The sequence below is a fragment of the Rana temporaria genome, chromosome 3, assembly GCF_905171775.1.
Source record: "Rana temporaria chromosome 3, aRanTem1.1, whole genome shotgun sequence".
In the NCBI taxonomy this organism is placed as follows: domain Eukaryota; kingdom Metazoa; phylum Chordata; class Amphibia; order Anura; family Ranidae; genus Rana; species Rana temporaria.
In genome coordinates this window covers 253778405-253800165 of record NC_053491.1, presented here as the reverse complement: position 1 = coordinate 253800165, position 21761 = coordinate 253778405, and the positions used below count along the sequence as shown (strand labels likewise).

The 21761-nt window shown below is 47.6% G+C and overlaps 1 protein-coding gene across 3 annotated transcripts in view; it reads left to right on the top strand.

Annotated features, from left to right (window-relative positions):
* RBM27 (RNA binding motif protein 27) overlaps positions 1 to 21761 on the top strand; it is a 152131-nt gene that overhangs the window by 110599 nt on the left and 19771 nt on the right. For all 3 annotated transcript variants that reach the window (XM_040344582.1, XM_040344581.1, XM_040344583.1), the window contains 2 exons: positions 8124 to 8228; positions 19730 to 19921. In XM_040344582.1, coding sequence (XP_040200516.1) covers positions 8124 to 8228; positions 19730 to 19921 — 297 coding nt within the window. The remainder of the gene's footprint in view (positions 1 to 8123; positions 8229 to 19729; positions 19922 to 21761) is intronic.

Genomic DNA, 21761 nt, shown 5'->3' with positions numbered 1-21761 from the left:
TCCTGCTTTTAAGGACCCTGCTGATAGAGTGGTGGCTGTGGCCCGCTCCCTATTCACTGTTGTGGGTTCGGCGGTTGAGGCCGGTTCTGGCCAGGACTCTGGTGTCACAGACTCTGACTGGAATGGCGAAGCTCCTGCTGCAGGAGCTGGAGGAACAGGACGCTTCCGAGTCCTGTAAGGACCTGGCTGAACAATTGGTTCAGGGTCTAAAATTTGTCTGAGTCGGCCCTGGATACGCTCCCCTTGCTCTCCAGGACTTCCGCCTATGTGGTGGTATTGCGCCGCCTTGTGTGGCTGAAATGCTGGTCGGCAGACCAGTCCTCTAAGAAGGCTTTGGTGGATTTGCACTTTAAGGGTGAACGGATTTTTGGGGCATCCCTGGATGACATCATTAAGGATGCCACGGGTGGTAAGAGCACGCTGCTCCCAGTCTGGGAAGGGTAAGGAGCCTCGCCGCAAGCAAGGACCCTCCTTTTAAGACCCCAAAGCGTTTTTTTCGTGCACCTGGCACATCGGGAAAAGTTCCACAAGGCGCTAAAGCCCCCGCTGCGGGGCAGAAGCGCACCTGGTACCGCAAACCCAACAAGCCTGCGGACAAACCTGCTTCCGCATGAAGGTCTGCCCCCGCCCGGGTCTCGGGTGGGGGGGCGTCTTCGCGGATTCGCGGCTCGGTGGAGGTCTCTTCTGTCCGACCGTTGGGTTTGCAAAGTGGTTGCCTCGGGGTACAAGATAGTTTCTCTCGTCCCCCAAACAGATTTTTTTCCTTCCAACTTCCTCCGGTTCGCCGGCAGGCCCTGTCGGGGGCTGTTCAGGATCTACTGGACAAGGGGGGTGATTGTGCCAGTTCCCTCGCAGGAACGCTTTCAGGGGTTTTACTCCAATCTGTTCTTGGTCCCCAAGAAGGAAGGGGTCCGCCCTATCCTGGACCTCAAGGCCCTCAATTGCTTTGTCAAGGTACAGAAATTCAGGATGGTGTCGATCCGCTCGGTGATAGCGGCACTCCATCAGGGGGACTTTCTGGCGTCCTTGGATATCATGGACGCATACCTACATGTTCCCATATGCACAAAGCACCAGAGGTTTCTGCGCTTTTTGCGATCGGGGGGGATCACTTTCAATTTGTGGCCCTCCCGTTTGGCTTGGCCTCGGCACCGCGGGTTTTCACCAAGGTGCTCGCCCCAATACTAGCCCTGCTGAGGCAGCGAGGGATCGCTATCGTGGGATATCTGGACGACCTTCTCCTGAGTGCTTCCTCTGGCTCAGAGTTAGAGGAGGACGTGTCTATCACGTGTCGGACTCTCCCAAGAGTTCGGCTGGCTTCTGAATCTCCAGAAGTCAGTGTTAGTTCCGTCCCAGAGGCTGGAATACCTGGGACTTGTCCTGGACTCCGTGGAGGCGAGAGTGTTCCTCCCGACGGAGAAACTGAAGACCCTGCAATCTGTAGTGAGGCAGTTGTCGACCCAGAAGTCGTCGTCTCTTTGCTTCTGCATGAGAGTAATGGGCCTGATGTTGGCCTCCTTCGAGGCGGTTCCGTATGCCCAATTCCACATCAGGGAACTACAGAAGGAGATTCTGTCACGTTGGGACAAGCTCCCGTCTTCTCTGGATTACCAGATTCAGTTGAGCCATCTGGTCAAGTCTTCCCTGGTGTGGTGGCTGATGTCTCCGGTGCTTCGGACCGGGAAGTCTTTTCTGCCGTGCCGCTGGACAGTGGTCACGGCGGATGCCAGCCTCTCCGGCTGGGGGGGCGTTTGGGGCACTCAGTCAGCCCAGGGGCGCCGGACTCGGGAGTCCCGCCTGCCGATCAATATTCTGGAGCTCCGAGCAATCAAGCGGTGCCTTGCCAGGTGGTCCCTGGAGCTGCAGGGCCGACCGGTCAGGATCCAGTCCGACGCCACGGTCATGGCGTACATCAATCATCAGGGAGGCACAAGGAGCTCAGCTGCATCGACGGAGGTCGCGCACATCCTTCGGTGGGCCGAAAGGTCCGTTCCGGCTCTTGACGGCCGTGTACATTCCGGGAGTTCAGAATTGGCAAGCCGACTTCCTAAGTCGCACAACTCTGGATCAAGGGGAGTGGGCTCTCCACCCAGAGGTGTTTCAGGGTCTGTGCCGAAAATGGGGCACTCCAGACGTGGACCTTTTTTTAGCGCCACGCCTCAACCGGAAGGTGCCACGGTTCGTGGCCAGGTCGAGAGACCCGTGTGCGGACGCGTCAGAAGCGTTGGTGGCTTCTTGGGGTCACTATCGCCTAATTTACGCCTTCCCTCCTCTGAAGCTTCTTCCTCGCCTGCTGCGCCAAAGGGATTCCAACAATCCTGATCGCCCCAGATTGTTCGCGCCGCTCCTGGTACGCGGACCTGGTGCGTCTGGTGGCAGACGTCCCCTGGCGTCTACCCCTGAGAAAAGATCTTCTGTCGCAGGGTCCGATCTTCCATCCTGCTTTACAGTCGCTGGCTTTAAAGGCGTGGCTGTTGAGAGCCAGGTACTGAAGGACCGGGGCCTGTCGGGCTCAGTGATCTCTACCATGCTGCGTGCACGGAAGTCTACTTCACAAAAGATTTCACGAAGATCGTGCGTGGAAAGCCTACATCTCTGTGTGAGGAGATGAAGTGGCACCCTCGTACATACGTGGTGTCCCGGATTCTGCTGTTCTTACAGCGGGGAGTGGATCAGGCTCTCGCCTTGAGCACGGTCAAGAGCCAGATATCTGCTCTGGCTGTTGACTTTCAGCGTCCCTTGGCAGCGCACTCCTTGATACGCACGTTTTGTGCAGGGTGTCCGCCATGTGGCTCCTCCGGTGCGCCCTCCACTGCCCACATGGGACTTGAATTTGGTCCTCTTGATGCTTCAGCGAATTCCCTTTGAGGACATTCAGAAGATCCCTTTGTTGACTCTGTCACAAAAGGTGTTTTTTCTGGTAGCGATTACCTCAGACAGGTGTCTGAACTGGCGGCCTTGTCCTGCAAGGCCCCCCTACTTGGTCATCCATCAGGATAAGGTGGTTCTGCGTCCGCAGCCCTCTTTTCTTCCAAAGGTCGTTTCGGCCTTTCACATTAATGAGGACTAGGGCTGCACGATTCTGGGAAAAATGAGAATCGCAATTTTTTTTTTTTTTTGTATAAAATGAAGATCATGATTCTCTCGCGATTCTCAAAATGTTATTTATTTAAAGTTATTTTCAACACAAAAACGGAGCTTATGTGGTTAAATACAGTATATGTAAATGTGACGGACTGTTTACATGTTCCATTTTAAAAGTCGCAGCAAACCTGCTGACCTTGCATGCGTGCTAATGTGAAAGAACAGCTCTGATTTTCACATTTAACTAAATGTGAAAATCAGAGATGTTCTGTCACATTAGCATGCATATAAGGTTTGCTGCTGCTTTTAACAGGCACCTACCCCACCACACCTTTACCTACCAAGCCACTCCTCCACCTACCCCACCACAACTCTCCCTACCAAGCCACTCCTCCACCTACCCCACCACACCTCTACCTACCAAGCCACTCCTCCACCTACCCCACCACACCTCTACCTACCAAGCCACTCCTCCACCTACCCCGCCACACCTCTACCTACCAAGGCACGCTTCCACCTACCACACCTCTACCTACCAAGCCACGCTTCTACCTACCAAGCCACTCCTCCAACTACCCCGCTCTTTATGCCACGCACTTCCAGTGGTATCTGAGGGAAATCTCCTCAAACAGCCACACAAGCCTGACAAGTGATGACATTCCCTTCTCCATCCCAAACTACAATAATAAGGAAGTGCTGCCAATCCTCCTTCCCTGTATCAGATGCAGGGAGAGGATCACACAGGAAGATCTCCTCAAAATCCAAAACTTTGCCCCAAACTGGGCTCCTCAGACAACCTCTAATCACACAGGCCGGGGGACCCTCCTATCACCAATCATATGACAGCTCCTTACGTGTAGAAAGGGGGGAAGTTGTACTGCCACGCGAAGCCCATCTCCGCGATCCGTCCTCTAGATCCTTCCGCCCGGGATGAGATCCCCTTCTAAGGTTTACAAGGCAGCTTCCTCAGCCTGCGTGCCCGCTCCTGTGTGTGTGTGTCGCCTCTATCTGTCAGCCAGGCTCCCGTACGTCAGGCTAGTCAAATGACACAGATCATCCTCCGCCCGGCCCCCTCTGCAAGACGTTTACAAGGGGGAGGAGTGTGGGTTCTTCCTACAGAAGCTCCCTGATTGTGCAGGAGTGTGGGGTGGAGCAAGATGGCGGCGCCGAAACGTCACTTCCTATGAGACAGCCGCTGCCGGGTGTATCAAGATGGCCGCCGCTCCGAAGCTAGGCCGAAGCCGGGGACTTTCCTATGGCCGCACCCGAAAATCGTGGGTCATTCGTCCTGGGGATCGCGGGGTGGGTGAATCGAGATCGCGATTTTCTTACGATTAATCGTGCAGCTCTAATGTTCTTCCATCCTTGTGTTTTCAGCCGAAGAACCCGAAGGAGATCATTTTACATTCCCTGGATGTGGTTCGGGCCCTTCGAGTTTACTTATCGGCGACGGCTCCGTTCCGGAAGTCAGACTCACTGTTTGTGTCGGTGTCTGGTCCCAGAAAGGGCCTGGCAGTCTCGTTGGCCACCATTTCCAGGTGGATCCGACAGGTTGTGCTTCAGGCCTATGCTCTGAAGGGGCGGGCGCCTCCTCTTCGGGTCACGGCGAATTCGACCAGGGCGATCTGTGCCTCTTGGGCTTTCCGACATCAAGCCTCTGTGTTACAGGTGTGTAAGGCAGCGACCTGGTCGTCGGTCCACACTTTTTCAAAGTTTTACAAGGTGGATGTGAGTGCATCTTCTGATAACTCCTTCGGCCGCAGGGTGTTACAGGCGGCAGTTTAAGGTTGGAGTTCCTCCGTTGAGTAACTGCGGTTTTGTTTGGGGTGAAGCTTGGTTTGCTGTGGTGTTTTTGACACTGCTTGGGGACGTCCCTACTGTCAAAGGATGCTGTGTCCGTCCATGAACGGAAGAGAAAATAGGATTTTTGTACTCACCGTAAAATCCATTTCTCTGAGTTCATGGACGGACACAGCACCCACCCCTCCTTTGTACTGCTTGTTACGAACTGAGGCTGCTAGAGCAGGGTGTGGGTTATGCCAGGGGAGCCACTCCCCCTGGGAGGAGCTGCACTAAGGAAAGGTTAACACTTTAAGTGCTGTAATTCTGCCTAAACTCTCCTAGAAGGAATGTGCATAACCCTACTGTCAAAGGATGCTGTGTCGTCCATATACTCAGAGAAATGGATTTTACGATGAGTACAAAAATCCTATTTTTTCACTGCCATCTCCTTCCCTCTAATTGGAACCCCCAAACATTATATATATTTTTTTATTCAAACACCCTAGAGAATAAAATGGCGATCATTGCAATACTTTCTGTCACGCCGTATTTGCGCAGCGGTCTTACAAGCGCACTTTTTTGGGGGAAAAATACTTTTTTAAATAAAAGACAACGGTAAAGTTATCCCAATTTTTTTTTTTATGTTGTGAAGGATAATGTTACGCCGAGTAAATTGATACCAAACATGTCACGCTTCAAAATTGCGTCCGCTCGTGGAATGCCGACAAACTTTTACCCTTTAAAATCTCCATAGGCGACGTTTAAAAAATTATACAGGTTGCATGTTTTGAGTTACAGAGGAGGTCTAGAGCTAGAATTATTGCTCTCGCTCGAACGATCGCGGCGATACCTCACATGTGTGGTTTAAATACCGTTTACATATGCCGGCGCTACTCACGTATGTGTTCGATTCTGCACACGAGCTCGGCGGGACGGATCGCGTTTTTTGGCTCCTAACTTTTTTAGCTGGCTCCTAGATTCCAAACAAATTTGTCAAACCCTGCCCTAACGGTAAAATTATTTTCCTATCGTAAGTTGTCGGGACCCAAGGTAAGACCAGTAATTTGCGCCCCTAACCCACGGACATTTAGCACTCCTCCCTGAGTCCCTTCCACTTGTACAATAATAAAACCCCTTATAGTACATTTTAGGATGTACCACTCTTTCTCTTTGTTCTCCTTTCTTTCCCTTTTATCTCTCTCTATCCTAATTTCTTGCTTGTTATCCCCATCTCTCTTGTTTTCTTTTATTCTTTCTCTCCCTTTTTCATTGTTCCTCCCACTCTTTTCCTCTCCCTTCCATGTATTCTCTATTTTTATTCCTTCTCTTACTCCCTGGTGGGGAGTATGGGATCAGTGGAAGTGCTGGCGGGGAGTTGGGGATCAGTGGCAGTGCTGGCGGGGAGTTGGGGATCAGTGGCAGTGCTGGCGGGGAGTTGGGGATCAGTGGCAGTGCTGGCGGGGAGTTGGGGATCAGTGGCAGTGCTGGCGGGGAGTTGGGGATCAGTGGCAGTGCTGGCGGGGAGTTGGGGATCAGTGGCAGTGCTGGCGGGGAGTTGGGGATCAGTGGCAGTGCTGGCGGGGAGTTGGGGATCAGTGGCAGTGCTGGCGGGGAGTTGGGGATCAGTGGCAGTGCTGGCGGGGAGTTGGGGATCAGTGGCAGTGCTGGCGGGGAGTTGGGGATCAGTGGCAGTGCTGGCGGGGAGTTGGGGATCAGTGGCAGTGCTGGCGGGGAGTTGGGGATCAGTGGCAGTGCTGGCGGGGAGTTGGGGATCAGTGGCAGTGCTGGCGGGGAGTTGGGGATCAGTGGCAGTGCTGGCGGGGAGTTGGGGATCAGTGGCAGTGCTGGCGGGGAGTTGGGGATCAGTGGCAGTGCTGGCGGGGAGTTGGGGATCAGTGGCAGTGCTGGCGGGGAGTTGGGGATCAGTGGCAGTGCTGGCGGGGAGTTGGGGATCAGTGGCAGTGCTGGCGGGGAGTTGGGGATCAGTGGCAGTGCTGGCGGGGAGTTGGGTTTAGCCAACTTGGGTGCTCTTGATCAAGATCATCTTCTGATTTGAGAACTTTTGTGGGGACTTTTAAAGGCAACTCTAATCACAGGTAGTGTTACTCACTGTGTCTCCGACTTTGTGATTTCTCGTAGCAGTGACACCTATGCTGAAATCAGCAGATAGGGTCTCCTCCAGCCCCTCCCACTTCACATTCCTCACCAGTCAGCTGACCTCTAGTCCCTGCCCCCCCAGCTATGCCGTGAACTAAATGGGCAGCTGTGAAGAGGCTGAGTGGGCGACCGCAGGCTTTAGGAACAGCCCAGGCTTTGGTGACCCCTGGCAAATCCTCATTTGACCCCCAAAGGGGTCCTGACCCCCAGGTTGAGAACCACTGCCTTAATGCATTAAGGTGAAAAAACACCTGCGGAATCAGCTACCCCTCCGAGCCTCCGTTTACTTACCTGACCCCTCGAAAGTCCTGCGCCGTGAACGCGCTTGCTTCTCGGCCAGGCTTCTCGGCTAATTCATTGGTTGACTAAGAGCAGTACAGCCATTGGCTGGCGCTGCTGTCAATCACCTCCAATGATGCGTCGGGGGCGGGGCTGAGTAATACAGTGAGTGGCTATGGCCTCCGGCTGTATCACAGGAGCGCGCCCGCAAGAACTCACCATGTGAGTTCTTGCGAGGGGGAGCAGAGACAGCCGCCGAGGGACCCCAGAAGACGCAAAACGAGCTGCACAGTGGCGGCAAGTATAACATGTTTGTTATACTTAAAAAAATCTTTACATACCCTTTAATCCGAGACTGGCCTCGTGGATCAAAGGTCAGATTTTGGCATTGGCAGTCCTTTGACACCTAGATGGCATGTATTCAAAATCTTGTCAGCATCTGTTCACCAGAAATGACTAGCCTGTTAACCAGGGTTTACGAATACTTATTCTGTGTCCTGTACTGTTTTCAAAGATATGGAATTTACATGTAATTTAAAAAATAAAATAAAATGGGACACATGTCCTTTCCCCACTTTTCTCTGTAATATCCCTTCTGCTTGCTAAAAAAAGAGCATTAGAGTGGGTTTGGTTATTTGCGTACACTGGGGTTGGTCCCAGAAAACTTTTTGCCAGTGTCCAATCACATAAAGGTATTTGCATAGAACTAGTTCCTGTTTCCTGTACTGTACACCAAGCTAAGAAATTTACATGTAATCAAACTTCCAATTTTTAGCTATGCCAGTCACAAGACTAAATGCTTTCCTTTTCTATGTTTATAGGCTCAGAAAGAACTGTTGGATGCAGAAATGGATTTCCACAAACGTCTGTCTTCGGGTGAAGACACCACAGAATTGAGAAAAAAGCTGAGTCAGTTACAAGTTGAGGTGAGCCTGTGTAACTTTTTATAGCAATCTGGATTTTTAGTATGGGAAATATTTCACGTTCTATTACACAACGTGTTAAGAAATACAACCTGTCATCAGTTATAGCGATTTCAAAGCATCAGAATCAAATAGAGGACTCAAAGGGGTTGTAAAGGTTTGTCTTTTTATTTTCTAAATAGGTTCCTTTAAGCTAATGCATTGTTGGTTCACTTACCTTTTCCTTCCTTTTTTCTTCTAAATGTTTTTTTTTCTTTGTTTGAATTTCTCACTTCCTGTTTCTCCTCAGTAAGCTTTCCACCATCATCCGAGTGGTGGAAAGTCATTTAGAACAGCTTACTGAACACCTTACTGAGGAGGAACAGGAAGTGAGAAATTCAGGGGAAAAAAAAAAACATTTAGAAGGGAAATTGAAGGAAAAGGTAAGTGAACCAACAATGCACTAGCTTAAAGGAACCCATTTAGAAAATAAAAAAACAAACCTTTACAACCCCTTTAATTTAAATTGTTAACATTAGACGGTACATTGAGCTCAGTGATCCTTATGGAAGTCCCCGATTCAAATGAAAAGGGGTGTGTGTGTGTGTCTTTAAAAGTGGGCACACATTTATCTTTTCATTAATCATCTGAAAAATGTTGCTTTATTGTGTCCCAGACAAGCTTGTCTTAAACCTGAACTCCAGGTAGATAAAATTGTCATAAATGCTCTATAATCATTAATACATCATTTAAATACATTATTTTAAAGGATAATTCCAGATATAGCGATATCCTACATAGTTACCTTTTTCCCCTCACCGTATATACAAAGTTACACTGGCCCAAGCTGGACCAAAGTATTTGATCCCCCTGCTGTTTTTGTACATTTGCCCACTAACAAAAAAATGATCAGTCTATAAATTAATGGTAGGTTTATTCTAACCGTGAGACAGAATAACAAAAATGTCCCGAAAAACAAGTTATAATTTGATTTGCATTTTGAGTGAAGTAAATATTTGATCCCCCTATCGGTAAGATTTCTGGCACCCAGGTGTCTTCTATACAGGTAACGAGCTGAGATTAGGAGCATTCTCTTAAAGGGAGTGCTCGTAATCTCAGCCTGTTACCTGTATAAAAGACACTGTCAGAATGTTTATACTGAAATATTAAAACCATATAATATTAATGGAAATAAGGAACGATCTAAAATTATGGAAATTTATCACTTGTTAACACAAAAACTAATTCTTTTATCCACGCTAAGTTGAAGACCAAATGAGAATAAAACGAATATTGTGCAAAAATATATAAATATCTCTTTATAAAAAAAAAAATCAGTGCAGAATATCAAAGATATACTTGGTGATAACACGGTACAAACATCTACATTTCAACAATGTAAATAAAACATAAGGTGAAATTATAACCTTAAGCTTTGGTTTGAAATGCTCAAAGTGAAGTAAATTACCATTCCAGATACAATAAACAGCTCTAGTGACTAGCAAATTATAAAAACAATCAAGTGTGGATTTTGAAACTTGGATGTCTTCTCCAACAAATAGATCTTCTGCTCAGCTTCTTAAAGCACACAGACAAGATGTCCTGTGGACAGTTCTTGGTAAATTGGCCAAGAATGTCTTTTTAACACACAAAGCTATCTCTCACAATAATAATGTGATAGATAGAGAGATAGAGAGAGAGATATAAAATCTACAGACCAAAAGTTTGGACACACCTTCTCATGCAAAGAGTTTTCTTTTATTTTCATGACTATGAAAATTGTATATTCACACTGAAGGCATCAAAACTATGAATTAACACATGTGGAAATTATACATAACAAAAAAGTGTGAACAACTGAAAATATATATCATATTCTAGGTTCTTCAAAGTAGCCACCTTTTTGCTTTGATTACTGCTTTGCACTCTCTTGGCATTCTCTTGATGAGCTTCAAGAGGTAGTCACCTGGCGCAGCACCCCATCACTCTCCTCCTTGGTCAAATAGCCCTTACACAGCCTGGAGGTGTATTTGGGGTCATTGTCCTGTTGAAAAATAAATGATGGTTCAACTAAACGCAAACCGGATGGAATAGCATGCCGCTGCAAGATGCTGTGGTAGCCATGCTGGTTCAGTATGCCTTCAATTTTGAATAAATCCCCAACAGTGTCACCAGCAAAGCACCATCACACCTCCTCCTCCATGCTTCACAGTGGGAACCAGGCATGTAGAGTCCATCCGTTCACCTTTTCTGCGTCACACAAAGATACGGGGGTTGGAATCAAAGATCTCAAGTTTGGACTCATCAGACCAAAGCACAGATTTCCACTGGTCTGTCCATTCCTTGTGTTCTTTAGCCCAAACAAGTCTCTTCTGCTTGTTGCCTTTCTTTAGCAGTGGTTTCCTAGCAGATATTCTACCATGAAGGCCTGATTCACACAGTCTCCTCTTAACAGTTCTAGAGATGTGTCTGCTGCAAAAGGTGGCTACTTTGAAGAACCTAGAATATGAAATATATTTTCAGTTGTTTCACACTTTTTTGTTATGCATAATTCCACATGTGTTAATTCATAGTTTTGATGCCTTCAGTGTGAATCTACAATTTTCATAGTCATGAAAATAAAGAAAACTCTTTGAATGAGAAGGTGTGTCCAAACTTTTGGTCTGTATTAACACTTAGATAATAGAGTGGCCCCATTTGGTATCTGTTTAAACTACCTATTGCATAGAGGATGTAAGATTATACTTTACCAAAACTTTTGAACTTCTTTCCTTTCGGATCTTTCCTGCCCAAGAGCTTGCAAAGTTTTTCAGTGAGATCCTCTCAGATACACGTGACCGATCAGCAACCCCCCCTCAAAAAGTGGGTGTGTACCTCACTACCATGTGACTGACTATGTCACATGACTATGTTTTGATGGGTGGCCATAGCAACTAATGATGCAGCCATCTAGAATAATGCCAATATTGGCCTGTAGGGACAGTCTTGTATAAGGAATGACTCCTATTTTTCTGGGTCACCGAGGCCGCATAATAATTTGACCCCTTTTGATCTAAGCCTTGAAAAATACCATAGATTGTCTGATGGTGTCAACAATTGTCTTGTTTCAGGAGACAACCCGGCTATTTTTCAGTTTATGATTGAGATGAGGTTTATTATCAACACTAATGGTTTGGGAAGTTCCTTTGAACTAATACCGGAATTTAAGTTAAGCAGTTTCTAGTACTTTTAAGCCATGATGGGATTTTATACTTGAGACCCTTGTTACAATGTCTATGTATTAAACAGGTTTATATATGGATGTATAATTAATGCATAGATATACCGTGCAGATATATTTTAAAGGAACATTTTAAATAGACAGTACCACAGTAATTATTACTCATTCCCATGGCCTCATTTTATAGAGACAATACCAGTTGTTTGGTGTCATGCTGTGCAAGGCCTTTTTTCTTTCTTACTGGGAGTCCAAAAACTTTTGTGTTACAACCTGGGGAGTTTGGTTTAACCAGACATCTATAGTCTCTTATAAAGGCATAAAATCATTGTCTATTCATGGGCTCATGAACTTAATTTCACCCTTTGAAGAGAATATGGCTGCCCTCCTGCTCATAACATATATGAATAGGAACGCTAGGAAAAATATACAATGTGCGACTTTATATGTATTCTTTTAACCCAAATGTTCCGACAACACCTGTCCACAGAAGCAATCAATCAGATTCTAATCTCTCCACCATGGTCAAGACCAAAGAGCTGTCCAAGGATGGACAATAGGGATGAGCCGAACACACCACCCCATTCGGTTCGCACCAGAACCTGCGAACAGACCAAAAGTTTGTGTGAACTTTAGAACCCCGTTTTTAAAGTCTATGGGACTCGAACGTTTGAAATCTAAAGTGCCAATATGCAAGTTATTATCCTAAAAGTGTTTGGGGACCTAGCTCCTGCCCCAGGGGACATGTATCAATGCAACAAAAAGTAAAAAAAAAAAAAACGGAAGTTTTTTTGGGAGAAGTGGTTTTAATAATGCTTAAAGTGAAAAAATAAAAGTATAATTTCTTTATCGTACATCACGGGACACAGAGCGGCATATTCATTACTATATGGGTTATATGGAGTACCTTCAGGTGATGGACACTGGCAATCTCAAAAACAGGAAGTGCCCCTCCCTATATAACCCCCTCCCATAGGAGGAGTACCTCAGTTTTTACGCCAGTGTCTTAGGTGTTGGTCATGGTTTAGCTTGCCTCCACATCCTTGGGATTAAGGTGGGCTAACCGGTTCTGTCCAAAGGCCTCAGTGCTAAAGTGGTCAGCAACCGGACCCCAAACCATTGGGGTATAGCCCATAATGCTTTCTGTCACAGAGAGCTGGACTCTGGGCCCAGAACTTAGAAACCTTTGGGGGCCTAATGTTTCTGTTGCCAGGGTGCTATATGGGCCCAGGACAGTGGATCCTTCATAGGAACCCAGGGCCTGAAGGTCTAGACGCCCCACGGAGATGGGGGAAGATTGGACCTCTTGCTGTGCAAAGTCCTGCGGCATGGAGCAGGTAAGTGAAGGGGAAACTTGCGGAACTTGGTTCGCAGCAGGTTTTGTCTGGGGGAAGGTCACAGCGGGACATGCCTATGGTTTATGCGCTGCATCTGGCAAGGTGAGTCACATATCTTAAGATAGGATGACTCTATATGTGTATATTCCCCATAATTGTGACCTCCCTGGTAGTATTGCAACTGGTGCTAGTAGCATTGAAAAGGGCCTGTGTGTATAGTGACAATTCTCTTTAAGAGAAGCCCCTGGGAATCTATTGAGGTTTCTTATGTAGAGAGTGAATGCTCTTACCTGCAAGCCTGCTCAGAGAGGTCCAGGCGGTTGCTGCAGAAAAATAAATGCCGCTCTGTGGATCCTGGCCTGGACGGCAGGATCAGCCTCTGACCTCCTCGTGTGGGCCTCCCCCCCCCCCCCCCCGCCGGCGCGCGCGTCCCCGTGATATGGGCGCAATTTCGCGCCGTTTTTCTGAAGGGGAAGGGCGGGCCCGTAGGTAAAAGGAAGGGGCGGCCCTTCCAAAAGAGTTCCCAGCTCAGTGATGTGTTGGAACTGAGAGAGGAAGGACCAGAGCGGCAGAGTGGGGCGCCGAGGACACACAGTGGCCAAAGAAGAGTATTACAGTCTTCAAAAAGACTGTCTTTCACCCTAAAGATAGGGTTTCTTTTTCTTTTCAGCAGTTTTTATTGGCAAATACTACTAAAGGGGGACAGAATGTTTTTTCTTTCTTTGGTTTAAAAAAAAAAAAAAAAAAAAAAAAAAGGAAACAAACCAAGATTAATAAGGAAAGGCATTTTTTTCCCCAGAAAGGGTTTGTGGGCAACAACTATTTATTTTCCCAAACACCATTAAGTAGCGGGCGTACCTCGGTATTGTACCATGGCATCTGGTTCGGAGGGTACAAAAGGTGGGGATTCCCCCAGAGGGTCCGGGGTCTCGGACAAAGTCTTACCGCTACTTTCCACAGAAGGAGCCTTGGTGAGACCATCGGGATCTGGGGCTGGAGCTGGCATGGGTCAGTCCAACCCTAGGGTGGTCACGGACGAGGTACTGTCCACCTCTCTAAAGGAGATGGGAAAAAAGAATGGAAAAAATTATAGCCAAGGCTATGCGGGGCAGAAAACGGAATAGATCTCCGTCGCCCGAGCGTGAACCCTCAGATGAGGAGGTCCCTTCCGCAGAGGAATGGGAAGACCTCTTGGACAAGGACCAAGTAGGTTCAGGGATCGAGGATCCGGGTACGGAGGAGTCTGGCGCAGCCTCCCAAGGGGAGAGCTGGTGGGTTCAAGTTTTAACAGACTTGGTCCATAGGACGTTCAACTTGCCAGTACCAGATCTCCAAGTATCAACGGTCTCAGCTTTGGGCTCACTAAGAGCGCCTCAAACCAATGCGGTTTTTCCGATCCATCCTCTACTAGAGGAAGTTATGTTCCAAGATTGGGCCAAGCCAGATAGAATCTTTGTACCACCAAAGAGATTCTCTGCCTTATATCCTATGGAAGAGAAATTTTCCAAGAGATGGGCAGCCCCAGCTGTAGACGCAGCCATCTCATGTGTTAACAAGTCTTTAACATGCCCTGTAGAAAACATACAGGTGTTCAAGGATCCGGTTGATAAACGCTTGGAAACGCTACTTAAAACCTCCTTCACTACTGCAAGGGCAGTAGTGCAGCCAGCTGTGGCTGCAATTGGGGTTGCGCAAGCATTATCGGATCAAGCTAAGCAGATGCTTAAACTTATTCCTGCCCAGCAGGCAGAAGAATTTTCGGACGTCCCTAGGGCCATACGCTTTACGGTAGATGCGATTAAGGATTCGATCCAGCAAGCGTCACGTCTATCATTATCCCTTATCCATATGAGAAGACTCTTATGGTTAAAGAGCTGGGAGGCAGAGCCCCCATGCAAGAAGCTCCTGGTAGGGTTCCCATTCCATGGAGGACGACTCTTCGGAGAAGACCTGGACAAATACATCCAGACCATTTCAAGCGGAAAAAGTACTCTTTTTGCCCACCAAGAAGAAGTTTCGGGGGCCTGCGTTTAAACGACAGTACTCCCCTGGGCAGGGGCCCTCCAATACCAAACAGTATCGACGGCCTCCTGCAAGATCAAATTTTAACAAGTCGCAGGGACAGGCCGGCGCAGGCAAGAAGCAGTGGTTTCGCAAGCCAGCAAAGCCAGCCCCCAAGCCGGCCTTATGAAGGGGCGCCCCCACCCTCGAAGGTGGGGGGAAGACTGCGTCTCTTTACAGAGGTTTGGGAGGCCAGCATTCCCGACAAATGGGTACGGTCCTCCGTGGCTACAGGCTACAAACTAGACTTCCTAAAGTTTCCTCCTCCTCATTTTCAGGAGTCAAGAGTACCAAACGATCCGAAGAAGGGAGCCGCATTAATAGCGGCATTGAATCATCTACTCTCTCAGGAGGTAATAGTAGAGGTACCAGTCCAAGAACAGGGGCTAGGTTTCTACTCCAACCTATTCATTATCCCAAAGCCCAACGGCGATGTCAGGCCAATTTTGGACTTAAAAATGGTAAATGCATACCTAAAGGTCCGCTCATTTCGGATGGAATCCGTGCGGTCAGCAGTTGCCGCACTTCAGAAGGACGATTTTATGGCATCCATAGACATAAAGGATGCTTACCTTCATGTTCCAGTTTACCAGCCACATCAAAGATTTCTACGCTTCTCGGTAGCTCATCGTCATTTCCAATTCATGGCGCTTCCCTTCGGGTTGGCTACGGCCCCCCGGGTGTTCACGAAGGTCCTAGCTCCAATCCTAGCCAATCTAAGGATTCAAGGGGTCACAATCCTAGCATACCTGGACGACCTCCTAGTCATAGATCACTCGTCTCCTGGCTTGGAACAAGCAGTGGCCCACACAGTTCAGTACCTCGAGAGGTTCGGCTGGGTCCTAAATCGAGAAAAATCAGCATTCCAGCCCACAAGGCAGTTGGAATATCTCGGCATGAGATTAGACACAGAACAACAGAGGGTGTTTCTGCCTCTGATAAAAGTCAAAGCCATCAAGGAATTAATTCTACTGGTTCTAAGCAAGAAGGAACCAACTGTTCGCCTATGTATGCGGTTACTAGGCAAGATGGTGGCCACATTCGAGGCGGTACCGTACGCCCAGAGCCACACTCGCATCCTGCAGGCAGCCATCCTGTCAGCCTGGAGCAGGAGGCCACAGGCCTTAGATATCCCTTTGCCGCTCTAATCAAGAGTCCGACAAAGTCTGTGTTGGTGGTTAGACCCTCAGAATCTACTGAAGGGGAAGTCTTTCAGCCCAATGGCTTGGAAGATAGTAACCACAGACGCCAGCCTAACAGGCTGGGGAGCAATTTTGGATGGTTGCACTCGCCAAGGCACTTGGGCAAAGCCAGAGAAGCAGTTGCCCATCAACATCTTGGAGCTCAGAGCTGCTCGACTAGCCCTCAGGGCTTGGACGTCCAAGTTGCAGGGGTTCCCGGTGAGAATTCAATCGGACAATGCCACGGCAGTGGCATACATAAATCACCAAGGGGGAACCAAGAGTCAAGCCGCTCAGAGAGAGGTGAGCTTGATTCTCCTATGGGCAGAAGCTCATGTGCCCTGCATATCGGCGATATTCATTCCAGGAGTGGACAACCTTCAGGCGGACTTTTTAAGTCGCCAGACTCTGTTGCCGGGGGAATGGTCTCTACATCCACAGGTCTTTCAGACACTCTGCCAGAGATGGGGAGTGCCGGACGTGGACGTCATGGCATCAAGACTCAACAAGAAACTAGACAGGTTCATATCCCGCTCAAGGGATCCGATGGCCTGCGGAACCGATGCGCTGGTTTGCCCTTGGCATCAGTTCAGACTACTTTATGTATTTCCCCCGCTCCAGTTACTACCCCGCCTGCTGCGCAGGATCAGGGTGGAGCACATACCAGTCATCCTGGTAGCTCCAGCATGGCCCAGAAGGGCATGGTATTCACTAATCCTAAAGATGGTAGTGGGAGACCCTTGGACTCTTCCTCTACGGCCAGACCTGCTATCGCAAGGTCCGATCCTCCACCCTGCCTTACGGCATCTAAATTTGACGGCCTGGAAGCTGAATCCCTGATTCTCAGGGGTAGAGGTCTGTCTCAGAAAGTAATCTCTACCCTAATCAGAGCCAGGAAACCGGTCTCTAGGGTGATTTATTACAGGGTCTGGAAGGCCTATGTAGGCTGGTGTGAGTCCAAGCGATGGCTTTCTCGCAAGTTTACCATCGATAGAGTATTAAGTTTTCTCCAGCTAGGAGTGGATAAAGGACTGGCATTAAGCACAATCAAAGGACAGATTTCAGCTTTGTCAGTGTGGTTTCAGCGGCCGCTGGCCACCCACTCGCTAGTTAAGACCTTCCTTCAAGGGGTCTTACGTATTAATCCTCCAGTTAAATCCCCGCTTTGTCCGTGGGATCTAAATCTTGTTCTGTCAAGTTTACAGAAACAACCTTTTGAGCCGTTGGCTGAAATTCCTTTGGTTTTACTGACAAGGAAGTTAGTATTTTTGGTCGCCATAGTTTCCGCCAGAAGAGTATCGGAACTGGCAGCCTTATCCTGTAAGGAACCATATCTTATTTTGCATAAGGACAGGGTCGTTCTCCGCCCTCATCCTTCCTTCCTACCAAAGGTTATATCCAGTTTTCATCTAAACCAGGATTTGGTATTACCATCCTTCTTTCCTAAACCTACTTCCAGAAAGGAAGGGTTGCTGCATACCTTGGATATTGTCAGGGCCATGAAGGCCTATCTTAAAGCTACAGAGAAGATCCGGAAAACAGATGTGTTGTTCATTTTACCGGATGGGCCCAAGAAGGGGCAGGCAGCTGCAAAATCCACCATCTCGAGGTGGATTAAACAGTTAATCACTCAGGCCTACGGCTTGAAAGGGTTGCCTCCTCCGTTATCATTAAAGGCTCATTCTACTAGGGCCATGGGCGCCTCCTGGGCAGCACACCACTAGATCTCTATGGCTCAAGTTTGCAAGGCGGCAACCTGGTCTTCTGTCCACACGTTTACAAAATTCTACCAGTTGGACGTAAGAAGGAATACGGATACAGCCTTTGGGCAGGCAGTGCTGCAGGCTGCAGTTTGAGACCCTCGGATTCCGGGGGGCTCCCTTTTGAGTTAAATTTTAAAATTTATTTTTTCTCAACTAAGTTGGATTTATTATGATTTGAGTATATCTCTAAATTAAATCCTTTTGTCTTAGGAAGATGTTCTCCCTCCCCTCATTGTAAGCATTGCTTTGGGACATCCCATATAGTAATGAATATGCCGCTCTGTGTCCCGTGATGTACGATAAAGAAAAAGAGATTTTTAATACAGCTTACCTGTAAAATCTTTTTCTTGGAGTACATCACGGGACACAGAGCTCCCACCCCTCTTTTGGGGACCATTTTGGGAGGCATACTGCTTGCTACAAAACTGAGGTACTCCTCCTATGGGAGGGGGTTATATAGGGAGGGGCACTTCCTGTTTTTGAGATTGCCAGTGTCCATCACCTGAAGGTACTCCATATAACCCATATAGTAATGAATATGCCGCTCTGTGTCCCGTGATGTACTCCAAGAAAAAGATTTTACAGGTAAGCTGTATTAAAAATCTCTTTATTCCTTTGAGTTTTGTACCTTGGGGGGGGGGGGGTGTATAGTATGTCTGTGAAGCAGCGAATGTTTCCCGTGCTTAGAACTGTCTCTGCACAAAGTGTAATTTCTGAAGGAAAAAAAGTAATTTAAAATCACTCGCAGCTGTAATGAATTGTCGACTCCCGGCAATTCAGAGAAAAGTCATGCATATAAAAAAAAAAGGGTGGGGGTCCCCCTAAATTCAATTACCAGGCCCTTCAGGTCTGGTATGGATATTAAAGGGAACCCCGCCATCAAAAAAATAAGACGGGTTCCCCACAAATATTCCAGACCCTTCAGGACTGGTGTGGATTTTAAGGGGAACTCCACTCCAAATTAAAAAAAGTGGGGTTCCCCCAAAAATACACACCAGACCCCTTATCCGAGCATGTAACCTGGCCGGCCGCAGGAAAAGAGGGAGGGGTGGGGGGGAGACGAGAGCTACCCCCCCCCCCTGAACCGTACCAGGCCACATGCCCTCAACATTGGGAGGATGCTTTGGGGGTCTGTGACCCCTCAAAGCACCATGTCACCATGTTGATGGGGACAAGGGCCTCATCCCCACAACCCTTGCCCAGTGGTTGTGGGGGGCGGGGGGCTTATCGAAATCTGGAAGACCCCTTTCGGAGCTTGCCAAGTAACTTTTTTTCAAACCAAATCGGCAGGGAATCTAATGTTTTTTTTTTCTCTTACTTTACCATACCTGGCCAATACCCCTGAAAGCTGAGAAGTAGACATCCCTAGGGCTTCAGTGATCCCCACGTTCTTCTGGGTCCCGTACTTGGCGTTCCGCTCTGATGCATTGTGAACACAGGATGGCCGCTCAGCACAGGCGCCATTAAGTGAATGTTTTGCATCATCTGAATGCAAAGCTTGTTCTGATAGGACAAGGTGGAAATTGTGATGTCACCGCTCTGCCACTTCCAATTGGAAAAGGTTTTTCCCTCCTTCTCACAATTGGGAAACACATTGCCATTGATTTTTCCCTCCTTAAGAGGCGGTCCCTGATCAGTCATCCCCGAGAACCGAAGGCCGAAATCTGAAACAATATAAAATACACAACCCCACAAGGTTAGACATTTTAGGGTGGGATCATGCTGCCTTGGAAGACTACTGGAAACAGAGTTACTGGTAAGAAACTAACTCTGCTTTTTTCAGACCAGCGCCCTATACAGTGGAAGCAGTTTGTGCAGCCTTTATGGAGCTGTGAGGCACTCACCTGAAGCAGTGTACATTTGTATATACTTTTTTTTGGATCGCTGTTCACTGAATTCACCATTTTCCTGTAGTTTATCAAATTTATTCTAAACTTAAGTTATTTCTCTTTCAATATGTATATAGGCTGCTCGGTTAGGAATATTGCCTGCTGGACGGGGCAAGTCTGTACCTACCCAGATCAGAGGGCGAGGTCGTGGTCGTGGAGGAAGGGGTAGAGGGTCGTTAAATCATATGGTTGTGGATCATCGACCCAAAACGATATCGGTTTCTGGTTTTTATGAGAAAGAAAAGGAGGAGTTGCTGCAACATTTTGCTGTAAGTAAAACGTTAAAGATTTTAATGAATTGGCTTCTTTCTATAATCGGTGGGTTAAGTAATTTGCAAGTTGTGCTCAATATCTGCTGTTACCCTTCCACTTATCTTGCTTAACATTTTTATCTGTTTATCTTTTTTGTTTGCTTTTGTAATGGTACATCAAATTATAGGTTGTAAAAGTACAGGAATTTTGCATTTGTTTCTGCTTAACCACCTGCCACCTGTAGATAGACTCTATGCCCGCCGGGTGCCCGCGATCGTCTCACGGGGAGGCAGAACAGGGAGATGCCTATGTAAACAAGGTATTTCCTGTTCTGCCTAGTGACAGGGCAGTGATCTACTGTTCTCTGTCATCGTGAGCAGTGATCACTGTCGTGTCACTTGTATCCCACCCCCCCCCAGTTAGAATCGCTCCCTAGGACACACTTAACCCCTTCATTGCCCCCTAGTGTTTAACCCCTTCCCTGCCAGTGTCATTTACACAGTAATTGGTGCATTTTTATAGCACTGATCGCTGTATAAATGACAATGGTCGCAAAATAGTGTCAAAGGTGTCCGATGTGTCTGCCAGTATGTCGCAGTCCCAATAAAAATCAGATCGCCGCAGTTACTAGTAAAAAAAATTATAATAAAAATGCCATAAAACCATCCCCTATTTTGTAGGCGCTATAACTTTGCGCAAACTTTTTTTGAGAAAAAAAATTATATTTATTATAGCAAAAAGTAAGATGTGTGTTTTTTTTTTTTTCCCCCCCTTAATAATTGTCGCTTTTTTGTTTGTAGCGCAAAAATTAAAAACTACAGTTATAAAAATACCACCAAAAGAAAGCTCTTTGTGTGAAAAGACATCAATTTTGTTTTGGTGCAACGTCGCGCGACAGCGTAATTGTCAGTTAAAGCGACGCAGTGCCGAATCGTAAAAACTGCTCTGGTCAGGAAGGGGGTAATTTTTTCCCGGGGCTGAAGTGGGTTAAACTTCACATCAGGATTATCCTGTATACTCAATATCCTCATTACACATATGGTTCCAATACACCTATATAGACTATCCTTCAGGGGCCAAGATGCACACATTAAACACACAACAGTAAAATCAGTCTGTATATACAGGGGAGATAGGTATTTTTACCCAGTCATCTCCGGACACTTTTCAAGCCTTGGTAGAGCAGAATTTAGTCAAACTTGCACATGGAGTGGGCGACTCAGCCTATCCGATACAAGCTACTAAAGCTACTAAAGGAATGTGCCGACATCCTGGCGCCTCCGATCACACAGCTTATAAATCAGTCATTTAAGGAAGGCATAGTGCCTTCCCTGCTGAAAGAGGGCACAATCCTGCCGATCTTGAAAAAACCTAATTTGGATCCCATGGACCCAACTCACCGCCGTCCCATAACAGGTCTAAATGCTCTGTCCAAGATAATGGAGAAAGTGGTGGTAAATCAGCTGCAACAGCATCTGGATACCCACAACCTACTCGATCCATTTCAATCCGGGTTCCGTCCCGGACACGGGACAGAAACGGCCTTACTGAAAATATGGGATGATGCGCTCGAGGCCGCAGACGAAGGAGAATCGTGTCTCCTGGTTCTGCTGGACCTAAGCGCAGCCTTTGACACAGTAGACCATAAATTGCTACTGAGACGACTAACAGAAGTCGCCGGAGTCTCAGAAGATGCCTTACCATGGTTCTCCTCTTTTCTCGGAAACCGTTCACAAACAGTGAAACTGGGATCTTTCACGTCAGAAAAACGCGCGGTGCCATGTGGGGTCCCCCAAGGATCCCCCCTATCACCGGTGCTGTTTAATATCTATCTTCGTCCTCTCTTTGATATTATCA